This window comes from Chaetodon auriga, chromosome 16, assembly GCF_051107435.1.
Source record: "Chaetodon auriga isolate fChaAug3 chromosome 16, fChaAug3.hap1, whole genome shotgun sequence".
Taxonomy (NCBI): domain Eukaryota; kingdom Metazoa; phylum Chordata; class Actinopteri; order Chaetodontiformes; family Chaetodontidae; genus Chaetodon; species Chaetodon auriga.
In genome coordinates this window covers 11,126,402-11,144,289 of record NC_135089.1, presented here as the reverse complement: position 1 = coordinate 11,144,289, position 17,888 = coordinate 11,126,402, and the positions used below count along the sequence as shown (strand labels likewise).

At 46.5% G+C, this 17,888-nt stretch overlaps 1 protein-coding gene across 2 annotated transcripts; it reads left to right on the top strand.

Annotated features, from left to right (window-relative positions):
* The first annotated feature begins 2,014 nt into the window (after nt 1-2,014).
* Nucleotides 2,015-17,715, top strand: gprc5ba (G protein-coupled receptor, class C, group 5, member Ba). Of its 2 annotated transcripts, none has more exons than XM_076751637.1 (4): nt 2,015-2,984; nt 11,191-12,222; nt 12,468-12,589; nt 14,233-17,715. In XM_076751637.1, the coding sequence occupies exons 2-4, from the start codon at nt 11,193-11,195 to the stop codon at nt 14,275-14,277; spliced, it is 1,197 nt and encodes a 398-aa protein (XP_076607752.1). In that variant the 5' UTR covers nt 2,015-2,984; nt 11,191-11,192; the 3' UTR covers nt 14,278-17,715. The 2 variants fall into 2 exon arrangements, with proteins under 2 accessions (XP_076607752.1, XP_076607751.1); XM_076751636.1 differs by having other exon boundaries at nt 2,051-2,984; nt 12,468-12,613.
* The last annotated feature ends 173 nt before the right edge of the window (nt 17,716-17,888 follow it).

Here is a 17,888-nt window from a genome sequence, read left to right as displayed (position 1 = left end):
AGTTCTACAGAGGGTTATGTGCTGGACTATTTCTGGACTGGGACAACTTCCTGGAGTCTCCGCTGGTTGCCAGCACAACAAGACTGTGTGAAGTTGCTGGGAAATAATCGGGCACACAAACCCTGTGACGAATGATGAGGTGCACTGAAGAGCAAGACCATGGCATGTAAATAAATCCTGATACCAGACAGCACTGTCAGCTCATTACATCCCATTTCCATCTCATGATCATCATGTCATAAAAGATATAAAAGAAAAATAACCACCATAATATCCTACTTCCTACTTCCTATCCTATTTCCTGCTTCCTACTGTTCTGTTCTCAGGCGCTTTGTGATGTTGAATGTGTCACCCCAAACAAACAGGAAAGCTGTCATGCACTTTCACTTTAGGTTTACTCATGATTTAAAAAACTGCATATATGTGCTAAGTTTGATGCAAAAATGGTGAATCCGTCAGCAAGAAAGCAAAAAAAGAGTTTTCCCCAAAATTTCTAATTAGTTTAAGTCTGTAGGACTCGCACACACCAAAACACACACCACCAAACAGGTCCAATTTATCTTCCCAGATCCACATTTAATGACTACCTGTTAATACACCCCTTAAATACACTATTATCCTATTGGTGAGGTGTTCCTCCAAATCCATTCGTTGTGATTAGTTATGTGTGATGGAGTAACGATTGCATTTTCCCCACATAATCTCTCACTGCTGATAACAAAGATGACGAGGATGAGGATGGTATTGACGACGCCTGCCTGCTGATAAAGTGAGAGAACCATTAATCTCCTCAGCCGTCCTCTTTCGAGCTGCGACCCCTCCTCCTCCACCACCTCTCCCTCCACCCCTTCTTCCCATGCTGTCACTCTCCCAGGCTGCACCTGTCAGATTAGTCTCACATCCTCAGCTGCCACTCCATATGATACGCCTCCTTACTGCCCACAGCCCGCATGTCATCTCACTTTGCATGTATTTATGCGTTTGAGTGTGTGAAAGGGAAAGCGAGGGGGGGAAAGCGGCAATGAGAAGGCAATCCCATGCAGAATGTGTGTGTGAAATGTGTGTGTGATTGGTTGTTGGTTCCCAGTGTCTCCCTCACGCTGCAGTGGGATTTGTCTTGGTGACATTAACACCCCCAAACCCCTGGATTATTTGCAGTCCCAGAAAATGAGTCCTGGCTTTGTGAGTGGATGGAGAAAGGAGGTTTGCTCCTCCATTGTCTGGTAATATTTTTATACCATTATGGTTACCTGGTCAGAGGTGTCATGGCTGCTGTGCTGCACTCCTGTTTGACTGCAGAGGTAATTTTTGGGAGGCAGTTCAAATTGTGACAACACTGCCACAAATCACTACCACTGGCTCACGGCATGCACCGGGATAAAGGCAGGATGGAAGACCGGGGTGGGGGTGGAGGCAGTGGGGGTTGTGTGGGCTCCATCATAGAAAGCCTCCCTGGCAAATGGACTGGAGCAGCTGAGGCGACAAGCATGTGACGAGAGAGAGAAATAATAAGCGCCACAGCAGTTTGTAGCTGTGTCAAGTTCCCGCAGATAAGCGGAGTAATCCCCGAGAAGAGGCTAGATTACTTTCAAAATAAAAGTATCATTTATTTACAAAATGACTGGCAGAAAACTGGCAGAGATTTGTGTTGGCGATATTTTAAGTATGAATAACTTGGCATTAGGTCTCAGTTGAATACTCATAATGTGCTTTTATGGCTGCACCGGAGGGTTTATGGTCCTTCTGTCTATCTTCATGTTGAGCACTTAAACACTGAATTCTACTTTGCCCCTGACAGATAAGGTTGTAAATGTAGATGGGGGTTAAGAGGCAAATGGCACAGTGCTCTGGATAAAAATGCAGTTCATTGACCAATCCTTCAGGACTTATATAGCAACACATTACAATAAGTTGGTTTGATTTTCATCCGACATAAAATAATCCTAAAAACTTTATTCTGAAAGATATAACCGGAAATTAGTTTACTAGTTTAACTTGACACTATATCGGCATATTTTCTATGACTTAGCGCAGTGAACGAGGCAAAACCAGTGGCACAAACTGGAACTAAGCAGGAGCAGCATTCAGAGTCCACACTGTGTGTTCAGCTCGTGACATAGACATTAAGACAATAGATTCACGAGGTGTGTGTGTCTGTTTGTGTGTGAGTGCGTGTGTGTGTTTGTCCGTGCGCGTGAGACGCGCGCTGTGCACCTAGAAAGGGTTTAATAAGGCGGTCCCCGCGTCAGGCACCAATTCATTTACCGGAGGGTAAAACGGTGAAAGGAAGGGAGGACACAGGGGACTCAGTGGGGACAGTGGCGGCTCTGGAGAGCTGTCACTTTCTCTCTGTGTACGTGTGTGTGTGTGCGCGCAGAGAGGGATTATCAGTACGCACGTTCGGAGCGCAGTTTTGGTGATGCATTCAGTCGGGAGATGTGCAGCGGGGAGCAGTGAGCGTCAACCCGGACATTCGGCGGCATAATCGGCGCAATAGCAGGAGTAGGGGATCCGGCTTGTTCGGGGGGCGCCGTCTCTGCGCGTCACAGGATTCAGCCTGATTGTGTTTTATTTATTTTTGATGAATGCCGCTTTATTGGTGCAGAGTGAAAGTCAGAGGTGCGCACCGCTGAACAAAGGATTTAGGGAAACACGATCAAGAAGCTCTGCCACATTTGAATCCTGACACCCCGGAGCGTGCCGTCTCCCCGGGTTGGACTTGTCAAGACTCGGCATTCATGCCCGTTCCGCCTCTGAGGACAACGGACACGGGCTGAATAACCGGGATCCTCCAGTTTCAAACGTGGAGCAGGAGGAATCGTCTGGGCTGATCGCGCACGGGTCCATGTGGATGGAGAGAGGATACGCAAACCCAGCGAGCGGAGCTGACACCGAAATGTGACATTTTTTACTCAGCCTGCCATCGTACCTGACAACCGTGCATCTGCCTTCGTCCTCCATCGGATTTGTTTACGTCGATTAAGGTACGTGCTGCTCATCATGTAGCCCACAGGATATTGATCAACAGGAATGGGAGTAGAGGGGTGATATGTCCTTGTGGATATGCGTGTGCGTGATGTACAGTATATTCTATGATTTGGACTATTTTTGCTGAAGAAATCACAAGGGATCTCCGTGTATTTGAATACATCTCTCGGTTTGTGGGGGCTTATCGCCACTGAAGTGGAAGTTGCATCACTGACAGCCCCTGGAGAAAGGCGATGTCGATGCACCAAATGTAGGTGTAGGTGTGTGAAGCCGAGAGGGCACGCAGTGTTGTTAGACGTGTTACAGAAATGTGCATTTACACACAGGGCATGTTGCAGGGATGTACAGTATATTTACGCACAGGGCTTGGCAACATATGGCCTTGACCCCAAGGAGCATTTGACAGAATCATGTTAAGCGTGACTAAAGACATGCAGGACTTTGACCTGTGTGAAATTTAACGAGAGCCTGGCTGTGGCACGTTTTTCTCACGAGGATGAAAACGTCGGGTCTCTTTTGGTGGCTGCGCCTCCATTTTCACCTCACAATACGGTGGGATATTTTAGGAGTGTCAATCACTCCTCCATTCTTTAGTTTGGAGGTTAGATGTCATTCTTTATTTTTGGATCTCGCTGTCTCTCTCACACACACACGCGCACACACGCACACACACACATAGAGAGAGAGAGAGTAACAATGGTCTTACTGCTGCTTGCTCAAACAAACACACTCTTCTGGAACCCCACAGGGACCCTCCCATGTGGCCGGTATTGTTAAGGATGGGGGTTGGGGGGTGCTGGAAAAAAAAAGAAAAGAAAAAAGAGCATTCTCTAAATGTGTGTTTGCATTAAGCTGCTCCTTAGGTCAGCTAAAACCAAGGGTGTCCCCCTGCAGGAGCCGTGTCCCTCCCACGCTGGCCTCATAAACAAGAGGCAGGGCCCTGCACTCTCGCCTTAACTCATTAAGAAATTGCACTTAAATGCCCACTGGAGTCAAATTAGATAAAGGAAGTTTGTTTGGGAATGGAAATCAATGTGTGGATTGACTATGTGTTGGTGAACAGACAGATGATACATGAGCCTGGAGCCTCTGTCAGTGCAGTATTTGTGTACTCAGAAAGCTCCGGGGCCTATTTTGGAGTGTTCTGTTTTCCATCATTAATCAATATTCAGGAGAGAGGAGCTGTTTATTCTCAGGCTGCGCTTTCATGAGTTAGTTAGCTTCCTCATGGGAGAAGACGATGCAACAGTATCTCCTCCGGGCTGATGCCATATGTACCTTGTTCAGATGAGTGTGTGTGTGCGTGTTTGTATTACTCATGTACACAGTCACAATGTGGGGACTTGCCTTTCTTTTGGGGACAAAATGCAAGTTCTCAGCTCCAAGAAATGAATTTAAGTCTATGTAATGTCCCCCAAAGTGATGGAAACGTCACTCCTGTGTGTGTGTGTGTGTGTGTGTGTGTGTGTGTGTGTGGCCTCTTTATGTGCACGTCACAGCTGAGTCTAGGAGGTGAACAGACTGCGATTTTCACGTACATCCGAACTTCCCTGCTTCTCCTTTCATTTGTGCATTTGTGTTTATGCAGCCACCCCTCCTCCCCTCACACACAGACACACACACACAGACACACACACACACACACACACACACACACACACACACACGCTCCAGGCACAAGGCTCGCTCCAATTCTTCCTTTGCACATCCGGCTGTTCCTTGTTCCTCCTGCTCCTCTGATCACTATCAACACACTCTCAAACCAGATCTGATCTCTCTGTGCTCCTGTGATCAACCGCCCACCGCCCACCCTCCGAAAGATCCCATCACTTTATCAATTATAGAATGGTTATTGATATCACATGGAATCTAGCTCTGCTTTCAGAGTGCATTTTATTGGGATGCCTTCACATCCATCGCTGAACCCCCTCCCCATCTGTTGTTGTTGTTGTTGTAGGAAGAGGAGGAGGAAGAATAAAAGGGGAGCAGAGGGAGGGGTGTAAGGCACTGGCACTGTTAATTGTTAAGTCAATTAGCATATGGTCTTGCTGTGAGCCCAGTCACATGATAATGAGGCCTAATTAGGATGGCTGGGGATGTCTGAGGCGGCTGGGGAAAATACTTCCACTGTCACTTTCTTCGTGCTGACACCCAGGAGGCCGTGCAGTGAATGAACTACCACTTTTTCAATCTGGCCGTTCAATATCGTTTCATGTCTGTCTCCTTTTAGCTCTGCCTCTCCTGTCTCCTGTGAGTCTATTTTTTTCTCCAAAAATTTGTCCTCACCGACTTCTTTTCAATACTTTAGCGCTCCATACGTCATAGCTTGACATCTACTGCATCTCTCCCCCTCTGTCTTCTCCCTCGTCCCCTTTTATTCCCATCTTTTTTATCTGCCACTACCAGCTGTGAGGGCTCAGTGACGTCACTGCGGAGGCTTACAGATGTGTGGAGGTTGGAGACAAAGTCAGTGTGTGCATTGTAATTCATGGTTGTTGTGCATTTTATTTGAAGGAGGAAGTGGGATGTGTTTCCAGTGGTGAGCTAAATGCGTTCCTTTGCATTTGCTCAAGAAAAAATAGACTTGTCTATCAATCAAACAAATGATATCATGAGCGGGCTGGAAGAGGCAGCCACAACATATATCTTGTCAAGACATTAGAAAACAATACGTTATTGCATATGTGGTGTAAATCTATGTGCAGGGAACTTGTACTAAAGGTTCACTGTTAGGACGTTTCTATGGTCACTTTTGGCCACGCATCAAACCGTGTCATGCTGATTTGCCTTTTCATCACCAGTTTAAACATGTGACTCACACCGAGGATGGACAATCTCCAGAGTTGGGTCAAAGCACACCCTACCGCCTCCAAGTGAGTTGCAGTGACGTCGGATGGGCTTCGTCATCATTCAGGGTTGATTCAGCGACATGTTTAAATAGCCTCTGCTGCTATTGCCAGACATAATAGATCAGTTTCAATCATCATGTCTGTTTTTCAAGCAATAAGCAGTAGATGCCAAGCAAAATCATAAAAACAGCCTGAAAATCCATGATCATAAGTAGCTGGCTGCCAACAAACAGGGCAACAACAGGGCTGAAGAGGGCACTGCTTTTAAATGTCATCAATTCAAACAAGTGCGTCATCAGTTAAAGGCACACGTCAAGCAGGTAGCCCTGTTGCAATGGCGATACGCTGATGCACTGAGTCAAACCGAGTCAAGCCAAGCCAGCACATGTGTTTGGAAAAGGGCTCTGTGTGCACTGTTGTGCAGCTGTGATGTCGGGTCCGTTTATGTCAGCAAAGATATCTCTCTCGAAATGCAGACTTGGAAATCTCATGTAAATTGGCTGCACTTTTACAGTTTTCTGCGTAGGAGGTCTCTGACAGCTGAATGCTCGATTGGTAAAGCTATCTCTGGGAACAAGTTCGTAGATTACAACAATAACCATGTGTCCTGTCAAAGTGTCCTTGAGTGCGAAAGAGAGCTCCTGCGGATCTATTGTGGATGAGCATCCTCGCTTAGAGGCAGTTCTTTTTTAAAAAACAGCCTTTTCTCTTTGTTTCAGCCATTTGCTTACGTTAAAACTCCTAGATGTACATATAAAGGTAGCACGTGACTTGAGAACCAAAAAGACACATGAATCAGAGAAGAAGAAGAAAGACACACATATTTCTGTAACATATCTAAGATCTCCTTATTGGCACTTCTTACTCCCTCCATTTCTTCTCCTTTCTGAACAATATTTCAGACTTTAACTCTTGGAGCAACCTAGCTCTAGACTCACTTCGAGAAGGTGAAACACAGAGGTTGCAACTAATAAAAAGAAACCAGTCTGAGATGGCACCAATAACAAAGCTGACCATTAGAGCATACCGGCTTATTTAGAAGTGCAGTTGTGTTTTTAATCCACAGTAAATCTCATGCAGTGAGACAGGACATCCGCACAGCCCGGGTTAACTTAACATGACTGATATCTAAGGCCTTATGTAATCCCAGCGACTGATGTAAGATGTAAATTTATGCACTGTCAGAAAAGGAAAGGTGTCTCAGTGTTGGAGAAGACAGTGGATAAGGCTGGAGTCTCGAATAGCGTCACCAGCGAGCAGATGCTAGCGCAGGTCCTGCAAATGACCTGCTCACCTCGACAGCTGGATCAGCGTCTTTCCAGACACACGCACACACACACACACACACACACACACACATTTCCTCCATTATCATCCCAATAGTCTATATGAATAAAACAGTAGGAGAAAAAATGAGAATTGAAGCGAGTCATCAAAACGCAATAATCCTCCCAATTATCACCACAGTAATTAGACAGCATCTGGTTGTGTGCTATGTCTGATAATTATAGGAGGAGGTAATTGTACAGGACGGCTCGTTAGATTTCCTCATCTCTGCCTATCCTGGATCCTGGATCAGACTGCAGTGCTGCACATTTGCACTCTCACGCCTGTATTCCTGCGTGTGTTAAACAGCAGCGCTATAAGGAATGCATGCTGCATACTTGCCACGTTCAGCTTTGTGTGAGAATGTGGTGCCTTCACACACACACACACACACACACACACACACACACACAGACGCATAATACATGCCACCAAGCAGAATGTTATATTTACATGCAAATAGAGCCAGCACACATGGGCATTATGCTAGCCTGTGTAGACGTGTGTGAGCGACACGTGCAGCGTGAGTGCATGTAACCCCGCTATGTGCAGAATACACAACAAAGATGGACCTCTGAGCGCCAGCAAGCTGCTTGGCACTGAGGAAGATGATGCCTGAGAAACAGCAGCCATGCAGCAGAACTGGCAGGAGCTGGATCCTTCCCCAGTTACATAAGATACACAGCAAGAACAGAGGCAAAGGGGGGAGGGAGGAGGAAGGGGCACAAGGAGAAGCCAAAATGGAAGGAATTGTGGTGAGCTTTGGATTAGATGTTGGGGTGAAAAGAGGGAGAAAACGTGGGGAGAGGAGGTGTGTGAGGCACATCTTTCACAGCACATCTTCAAATGTAGCCGAGAGATGAGACCGCTCCGCCTGCTGTGGAGGAGAGGTGGCATTGAAATCCGACAGAATAGAGGATTTTAAATGGAGGGGAGGACAGAAATGGCTGCATGGAGCGGGAGTGACAGAGAGAGAAACATGTCTAGAAAGATGGGAGGGAGGGGAGGATGAGACGGCGGCAGCATCCTCTGTGCTGCACAAAGCGGAAGGCCAAGGGCTCTCTCTCTCTTTTCACATGACTCATATGAGTGAAAAGCAGCGGAGAGGACTCGAGTGTGTGGCATGTGTGCTGTAGGTGTGTGTTACTGTACTGTATGTGGTGCATGTTTGCATGGACACTGGTGATTGTGCACATGCATGTGTGTGTGGCCTCTGGCAGCCCTCTATGTGCATCCCTCAGCTTTCAGCTCACTAGTCTGCCAAGTCACACTCAAAAAGCAGCCAGAGCAACCATCTGTGCAAGAGGGAGTGACTGGGTGAGAGGGTGAGTGAATGAAAAAGCAGTCCCTCGCTAGGATGTTGTGAATGCACACTGTGTCTGTGTGGTTTTACAGGCTCTGTCATTAGGAAATGGCAAAAGAAGGCGGTAAAGAAAGACAATAAAAGTCCCAAAAAATAGACGGAGGAGGAGCAGTCCGCCCGGACGAGCGAGCCTTTCTCTCTTTGTCTCTCTCTCCCTTTTGTTTTATTCCTGTCATTTAGAGATGGGGTGTAACCAGTTAGGAGAAAGCTACGAGTGTACCAGGAGTGTGTGCTTGTGCCATTTGTGCCGGTATGCATGTTAGTGTGAGGTGCTTGTGTTTGCGTGTGTACAAAGCACTGTTTATTGTGCATGTTTTGGTGACTCATCCCTCCATAAGCACTGACTGATCTTAATGTAGACCAATAATAACCAGCGGATGTGAGCTGCTGCAACAAGGAGGGAAGGAGACGACAGGAAACGAGGGGCTGCAGTAACGGCAGAGAGCGAAGAATTTTAGTAATGAGGAGGCGTGAGGAGGAATTTGGAGGGTGTAAATCTCTGAAGGATACATGAAAGAGCTCTAAGCAAATTAATATGCACAAACACACATACATGCACACATGCACACATCTTTATGCCCTCTGGGGTCTTGCCGAAATAAATAATGATATTTCAGAAGTTGTAAACAACCGCTGCCTTAAAAATATATTTTTTTTAATAGATATTGAGGCAGACACATCAAACGCCTGCAATAAATGGATGGATGCAATATCCGTGTGTGCGTGCGAGTTTGGGGAAGAAGTGAGCCAAACTGAACTCTTCTGTGCTAAAGTACCTCTCGTTTGGAACAACCTCTCCAGATTTCAGCAAGGTGGAATCACGGACATAACTTTTATGCCAAAGTGCTGTTAACAAATTTATGGATTAATCTGGTGATTATTTCCTGATTAAGTGATTGGTTGGTTTGTAATATCATCACCATAAGCAAGAGCAGCAAGTGACACCTTCAGATTGCTTGTTTTGTCTGTGCAATGATCCAAACTTCAAAATGCTTCAGTTTACTGTAGTTTAAAACAAGGAAAAGTAGAAAAGTAAAGTAGTAGTACCTCAGATTTAGAAGTACGGTATGTGTGTAAATGTACTCAGTTACATCTCACCACTGTAGAAAAGTTAGAAGTCAGAGTGACAAAGTGTACAATGAAAATCAGGAGTTGTCTGAGTATATTTGCTGCAGATCCACCAGACTTCCTCCCACTTTCTCGCTATTTTCCTCATGACAAAATAGAGTGTCTTGGGGGTTGTCTCTTTCTCTGTCTGCCCCACTTACTAAGCTGCATGCTGGAAGGACTGTGTGTGACCCGTAGCCCTGGCTGGTGTGTATTTAAACCTACCACTCTCCCCTGACAGCCTTACCGTGTAACTCCCCTTGATTTACTGGCATGGAGAGAATATGAAGCTGGGGATATCCAGTGTCCTTTACAGGGTATGTAAATATTGTGTATTTGTGGACACCGGGGGATTTTTTTCACGTCCAAACTACAGCGAGACTGAAGTCCTCTGAAATAAACAATCCAAAGTGTAGCTTCCAGCATGGAGAAGCTTAAATAGTGTGTGTGTGTGTGTTCTTTGTGAGAGCAGATTGTTTGACACACTCATGTATGAGCCAGCTTGGAAAGAATTTCTGAAAGCTTGACAGTAACCTGGCAAAATGGTGTGTGTGTGTGTGTGTGTGTGTGTGTGTGTGCATGTGTGTGTGCGGTTTCGTGGTGGCTTTAAATACAGATCAACCTCTCATAAAACACACAGCTTGTCAGGAGAAACGACAGCACTGATCATCCAGCAAAGACCTCAATGAAGCGAAGAAAGAATGTGTATTTGTGTGTGTGTGACAGCTGTGATGAATAAAGGGATAGGTAGACTGGGACAGCATTGGTTTTTCCACACAAACTGCTGCTGTCTTTTTTTTTTCTTCTCTGTGACACAAAAGTATATGTGTGTTTGTGCTTGTGCTCGGGGCGACGCGTATTGGTGTGCAGTGCATTATGCATTGTCTCATGTCTTGCTAGATGCCCTTAGATGCCTGATAGTGAGGAGAACTGCTTGTACCCACTGCTTCCCTTCTCTGTATCTGTTTTTTCATGAAAATATGCATGATGCTGCAGCTTCCCTGTCAGTGCTCCGGGCAGCCTGTTCATTGGACAAGGCTTGACAAATAATGCATCTGCAAGTCCGCTTTGTAGCATTGTAGGTGCGATTCTGACCTCACTTCTCTGCGGGCAGCTTATCTGGGCTCTTCTGGGTTTATGGGTATTTTTCAGCCATGTGTACGCTGTTTGTTTCAAGTTGTTTGCCACAAAATGAAACCTTAAAGCCTTTAAAAGGCTCAAAAAAGGGCAGGGCTATAGGCTACCATTAGTGAAACAGGATGTGTGTGTGTGCTTTTGTGTGTTTGGAAAGGCCTCAGTCATTCACCCTGCATGAACTACTGTCCTTTGTTTCCTCTCTAAAACACAGCAGTGGCTGATTGTCTGTATTGTCACTCACAGGCGGATGATTACTGTGGATGACTGATTGCTCAACTCAACTGCTGCTTTTCAAACATTTATGACCAGAACCACTGACTGACTCTCTTTGTCTCCCGTTTCTCTCCATTCTTTTGACTTTCTCCATCCTCTGTCTTGGTCCTTCAACTCTCTCTGTCTTCTGGTCTGTTGATCTCTCAGAGATGGCATTCCTCCCGGTCCTCCTCCTGCTGCTGCTGACTGTAGCTCATCGCGCCACTTGTCAAGACTCTGAGGACTCTGAGGCTCTCCCAAGAGGCTGCGGCTGGGGCCTTGTGCGTCCCTACACCCTCCTCTGTGACCTGGACTCCATATGGGGTGTGGCTGTTGAGTCAGTGGCTGCCGGCGGGGTGCTGACTGCCATCTTGCTAGCCCTAGTCCTGCTGTGCCGTTTACACCACATCAGTGAGGCCGAGAAGCGCAGCGGCGTGGGGCCCATCCTCCTGCTGCTACTCGGCATCCTTGGCTTGTTTGGCCTGAGCTTCGCTTACCTGATCGAGCAGGATGAGTCTTTGTGTTTGCTCCGCAGGGCCCTGTGGGGTCTCCTGTTTGCAGTCTGCTTCTCCTGCTTGCTGGTGCAGGGTGTCCGCCTGCGCAGGCTTGGCCGCGAGCGCCGGAGCCCTGGTGGCTGCGCCCTAACAGGCCTTGCGCTGGGTTTGAGTGCCGTGCAGGGCATCATCGCCGCCGAGTGGCTACTTCTGACCGTGCTGAGGGAGGGACGAGCTGCCTGTCAGTACCTGCCACTGGACTTCTCACTAGCCTGCAGCTACGTGCTAGCCCTCCTGATAGCCGCGCTGACTGCCGCCTCCCTGGCCCTGTGCGGGAAGACACGTCAGTGGCGCTGCAATGCCATCTGGCTGCTGGTGACCTGCCTGCTGTCACTGCTGCTGTGGGTGGCCTGGGTGGGCTTCTATCTGTACGGCAACGCCTGGCTGGGGAGGTCCCCGGACTGGAATGACCCGGCACTGGCCATCGCTTTAGTGGCTCAGGGCTGGCTGCTGCTGATCTTCCATGCCATTCCTGAATCCCACATCTGCCTGAGACCCCCTCCACAGCCCACTGCCCCGGATTACTTTGATACCTCCCAGAACTCGACACGCATGAGGGAGACCAGCTTCGACGAAGACATCCCTCTTTCTCACAGGCAGTTTGTGGAGAACCAGGGCTACGGATACAACGATGAGAACACTGCAGGTGCAGTACAATCCAATATTTTACAGCAGACAGGCGTAATGTGTGGACAGGCTGTAGGTGGAATGTAGGCCAGAGTGAGTAATAGAACACCAGGAAATATTTGCATGTGTGTCTAGAAATAAGCACAGGAGGAGATTTCTGTGGTGCAGAATTACACAGCAAGTGTTTCTTCCTTCAAGACAGACAGTGATGCGGTGAGTCACAGTAAGTAATCTCTGTCCGCCTCTCTGTCTCTTCCACACCAGGCTTGAGGAGCGGTAGCGGTGCCGGGCAGCATAACAGTAACACCGGCGCCAGGCCCAGCGCTCCTTTCCGCAGCAACGTCTACCAGCCCACCGAGATGACCATGATCCTGAACGGGGGAGCGGTGAGTACATCCGCCCAGTCACAGGTACACGCCGCTTACACGCCGCTCTCTCATTCGACCACGCCGGCAAAACTGCATGCACATTTGTGCGTTCCAGACCGTACTGTACGTCATTGCACAAGAATGAGGGAGAGGTGTGAGTGTGTGTGTGCATTATCACTTTGTGGGTGCATGTGTGTGTTGTATCTTGTGGGCACATGCATGGATGGGTTTGTCACAAATGGTCACTCATCTGACATTGATTTGTGTATGGGTGAGTGTCAGAGAGTTTCCATGTGTGTGTAAATAAGCCGCGATGCTATCTGTCCACTGAGCGATGTGACTGTCCGCCGGCCTGTCACCGCCTTCATTATGCAGGATGAATGGGCACTCTGGCTGGCACAGGTGAACTTCGTTGCAGCCACTGTGTTATGAATTAAGCCTGCCACACAACAGCACAACACACCACCTCACACAGCACTGGAGGCTAAAACGCTGAAGCACACACTCTCTACTGACTAAGAGATAATTTATAGTCACTATTCCTAGAGACTGCAGCGAGGTGTGCTCATTTAGCCGACGAAGAGAATGCAGAGACGTCTCCTTAAGCTGCTCTGCATTAAATATCATTCGTTCGTTTGTATGAACAGTGATTTTGTGGCGTCATTTTCAAGACAAGTTTATTCATAGAGCATGCTTCACACACAAAGGGCTTTGCATGAAGCACAGAAGATATTAAATAAGAAGTTCTCACACAGCAAATTGAAAGGATAAAATCATTGTAAAAGATGAAAGCTCAGAATTAAATAGAAGAGAGCTAAGGATGCAGGGGCAAAGAGGATAATGGTCTAAATGTCTGAGATTGAGTTAACTGAAGAGTTTGACATTTTCGAGAGCCAGACGATAAGATCAATGCCACTCTCTTGTCTGTCTGGTAAATATTCAGCCAACAGTTAGCTTAGCTTAGCATAAAGCCTGGAAGCAGCTTGTCATGCTCTGTCCAGAGCGAACAAATTAACACCTACCTCACTCAAGATGCAATTTTTGCTGTTCAGCTTGTGTGTGGATTAAACAAATGAGGTTTCAAATGTTACTTTCTGAGTTTTAGAGGTTCTGGTAGGTGGATTTTGTTACCTTTGGAGAAAGCCAGGCTAGCTGTTTGTTTTCAGTCTTTCAGCTAAGCTAAGCTAACCAGCTTCTGGTGTGACGTGAGAATGGTTTTGGTATTTTCTCATCCATCTCCTAGCAAACAAAGCAAATAAGCTTAGTTCCCAAAAGGTCAAACTGTTGCTTTAAAGGGAATGGGGAGCGTAACGGATTTGAAGTTTAAAGGTGGTAACAGTCGGACCAGGTCTTATATCTTCTGGAGGTTTGTTCCGGCTTTGTAGAGAAAAATAATTAAACGCTGCTACTCTGTCGTTAACTTTAAAATCTGGGACATTTAGACACCTACTGGATGACACAGGAGGGTTTTATTTTAAAGTAAGAGATAGTCAGAGATGCACTTGCCCTTAACCTGGAAGGGATTTGCAGAAAGCATGGGTAAAAAGTATAAGTGGGACCTATGCAGCTCCTGTATGCATGTGTGTAAAGATGTGTGTGTGAGAGTATAATGTGCTATCCAGATTGTTAATCATTTTACAATCTTAATTTTCCTTCTACAGGTGCCCTCTGCCCCTCCAACCTACACGGGGAGGCAGCTGTGGTGAGTTGGAGGACTGGGAAGAAGATGTGTGGTAGAAAATGAAGAGAAGAAGAGGATGGAGAGGAGGGAGGGGTCCGGGATGAGGGGCCCGCCTGGTTGAATTGGACTTAAAACATGGACGCCAACAGGGCCCTTTCATTCTGTGTACAGACTTAAACACTGACTGTGTGCCAATCAACCATAGTATGAGTGTGTGTGACTGAGAGAAAGCAGGGTATGGAGGACAGAGCTAAAGCTCTTCTAGCACACAAATCTCTATTAGAAGGGTTGAAAAACTCGACCAGCAAGTAGCAAAAAGAAAAACAAAAAAACTAAAAAAAAACCCCACGCTGACTCAGATCTGAAAACATCAACATGCAGTATTCTTTTTCGTTTTGTTTGATTTGCTCCCCTGAGACTACAGCACTGTAAGCATCCTCGAAAACTGTGAAATCTATCGCTTTTTCCTGCTCTATCTCTCTTTCCTGTCCGTCAGGATGTCTTTGCTGGTGCTCCTCACAATGCTGGCGCTCAAGTGGAAACATTTGGCTCTGTCCTCCATCCATCCACGGCGTAGGTGAAAGGCAGAGCACATGGGCAACTGTACAGCTCGAGCACGGCCCTCTTAAAAAGAATCCAGCCTCTGTGGGTGTGTATGTAGAGTACATGAGAGGAAAAAAAAGTGTGCGTGTATCCCCTACACCTCACCTCAAACCTTCCCCCTCCAGACTGTTACCCCTCGGCTTCACCCTCCAACACGTCTCCTTCCTGCCTCTCCATCTCCGTCTCCGGTTCGCATTTCTCTGCATCGTCTGTGAATATCACACATAACTCCTCTCACCTTGCATCATCCTCCCACCTGCATGGACACTTTGCAAAATGTGAAACAAACTGTGAAGCCTGAACTGCGGTCGGAAAAGAAGCTCCCAGTGACCACGCACCCAACAAAAGCAGCCCGAACAGAGGGATCACAAGCTGCTAATGAACTGCTTTCAGATATATATATAGATATACGATGGAGTAGAGTGGATTCTGATTGGACGAGGAGGGCGTCAGTCGTTAGCAGGGAGCCGCCGCTTCATGAATCTAGGTCAGACTACTGTGTGCTGCTCTCCCACATCTCCGGTGGCCACTGGCGGTTTGAACCAGCCAGGAGAAACTGTCACTTTATATCAGCAGGAAACGGAGCGAGGAAATGAAATGGTCTCCTGTTCTTAGTTCCTCTATCTGTGTTTTATGTGTGCGTACGTGAGTGTTGTGATTTTATGAGCGTTGGGAGTTGAATTCAAAGTCAAGGTTGCTTTCTGGTGCTAAATATTCCTCCACTCGGCTTCCCAGTGAGGCACAGAACCACAGGAACAACACTGATGCAGATACAGTAGTCAGACTGTGAGTGACAGGCTATATATAGGGCTGTGTGTGCTGGTGTGTGGAGATATCCTAGAGCCTTAGAAAGATCAGATTTACAGTGCAAGGTAGAAGGAGGGAGATCAAATGGACGGGAAGAGCGAGGAGGAAGGAGATAGTGCGAGGCGGCCCGTGGGGGGTCTTTGCGACAGTGAAATCCCAGTCAGTCCGATATGTGTGAGAAAATGGCTCCCTGGTCTGTCTCTGTGTGTGTCTGTGTGTGATGTGGGGGCGGCCCGTGCTGCTCTGCTCTATGTGGTTCTTCATCTGGTGAAGCGTCTCCTCCTCCTCCTCCTCCTCTTCATTCTCCTCCTGTCTCCCTGTGGTCGGCTAAAGCTCAAGTCTCCGTGCCAAGACGGACTCTTGTTTCACCGGAGTCTCCGTTTCACGCCCTTTCCCTTCGCCAGCTCGCTCTCTTCACCCGAGGAGCTGTGTACATAGTAGTGCTGTAAAGCTTTGCTTGCTTGTTTACTTTTTTTTTTTTTTTTAACTGTAGACTGAGTTTAGACACCAGTGTCATATGACTGACTACTGCAAACTGTTTTTATCTGGATTTTTTTTTTTTTTTAACTGGTTTGCTTTGTGTTCATACATTTGCTTGTTGTTGCATAATGCTTTTATTTGATCTCATGCTGGTGTCTTTTATTTTTTAACTAGCATTTTGGAACTGTTTTGCCAACACTAGATATGCTTTTATTTTAAATTTTTTTTTTGCTTGATTAATGTTCAAGGAAATGATATGAGTTGTCATTTATAGGGATTTTTGTCAGTTGTACCTCCTGTGCAGACAGTGGTCCACTCTTTGCTGTAACAGTTACGGGGGTGCAAGCATAATTCTTTTTATTTTTTCACTAAAATGACAATGGCTGTGAATAACTATTGGCACTTCATGCAGTAAACCATGATCAATCTGTGATACTTAAGGGATAAAAACAGGGAGGGCTGAAAAAACTAGCCCACCACCAGTCATTTTGGTGACCCCTGGTCTTACAGAAACCCTTGACTAAGAAAAGACTAAGGGTCAACCCTTGGCTGCTGCTGTATGTTTATGTCTTACCCACTGGCTATTCTAAAATAGGACTGGTACCAGCAGGCCAGCTCCATGCCCAAAGAGAGCGTGTGCTGCTACGCCAGGCTCTGTTTGGGCCGATCCTGGTCAGAAACAGGCTACGGGCCCCAGATCCGAGCATCGTAGCCCACGGAGAAGAACTGTCCTCAGGTTTTTGGAAGGTCAGCAGTAACGAGACAAAACTCCGTCAGTGTCTACACTCCGAGCGGAGGGGGGAGGTTTCAGTTCTTGTGATGAATTCACTCAATGTGGAATTAAAAAAAAAAAGCATAATAACATGTGACTTTGTAGATTTTGCACTTGTCGACTACCTATCTGTGCATGCTTATCACCATTTCTACATGTAAGACCTTTCTCAGACGTACTTTTGAATACTAACTCTATTTATGTAAGGGTCATGTGACAGCAATCATAATTTCAGTGTATATCAGATGACACACTTAATGTCTGTGCTTTCTTGAACAACAAGAGAGAGCTGGCTGTTGAGAAACAAAGAGATTAAAGTCAGGGGAAAAATGGTCCAAAATAGTATGATTCCCCAAAAAGGAACAAAATGCCATCATCACTGGACCTAATAATAACTTCCTCTGTTAGTTTGAAGACTCGAGGGGAAAAAAGGAGAATCTTCCGACTGATATCGTCTCTGTGTTTAAAATCAAATAGACTGTGGTGAAATTTGCACAAAACTTCTAAATGTTAAGTTTGTCATCCCTGGGCAGCCCACTGAACACCCATCCTCCCTGGGTTTGACATGTCCTTGCCTGTCCTCTCCTGATTTGTCTTGCCTTCAGACTGTTCCAGCGGGGCAGCTGACAGGGGTGATATTGGTTTTCACAGCTGTGACTGTGCAGTGACGCAGCATGCCTATGTATAGAACTTTATTCCCCTGATTAGAAAAAGAAAAAAACAGTTAACTCTCTTGTTTCTGTAACTGAATCAGGAAAAAAAAAGTTCAATAAAAGTGTCATGTTTGTAGTTAACTTTTAATTGGATGTGGTGTTTTTTTTTTTTTATTTGTTTGCTAATAATTATGACACGAGCAAAGGAGGAAGTCAGGTGATGTAGTGCAAAGAGCAAGAAAAGCCCATAGAGGTGGAGGAGGTGGGGTGAATGGATGGGTCAAACAAACCCAGGTGGCTGCTGTTCTTACTTTAATCTAC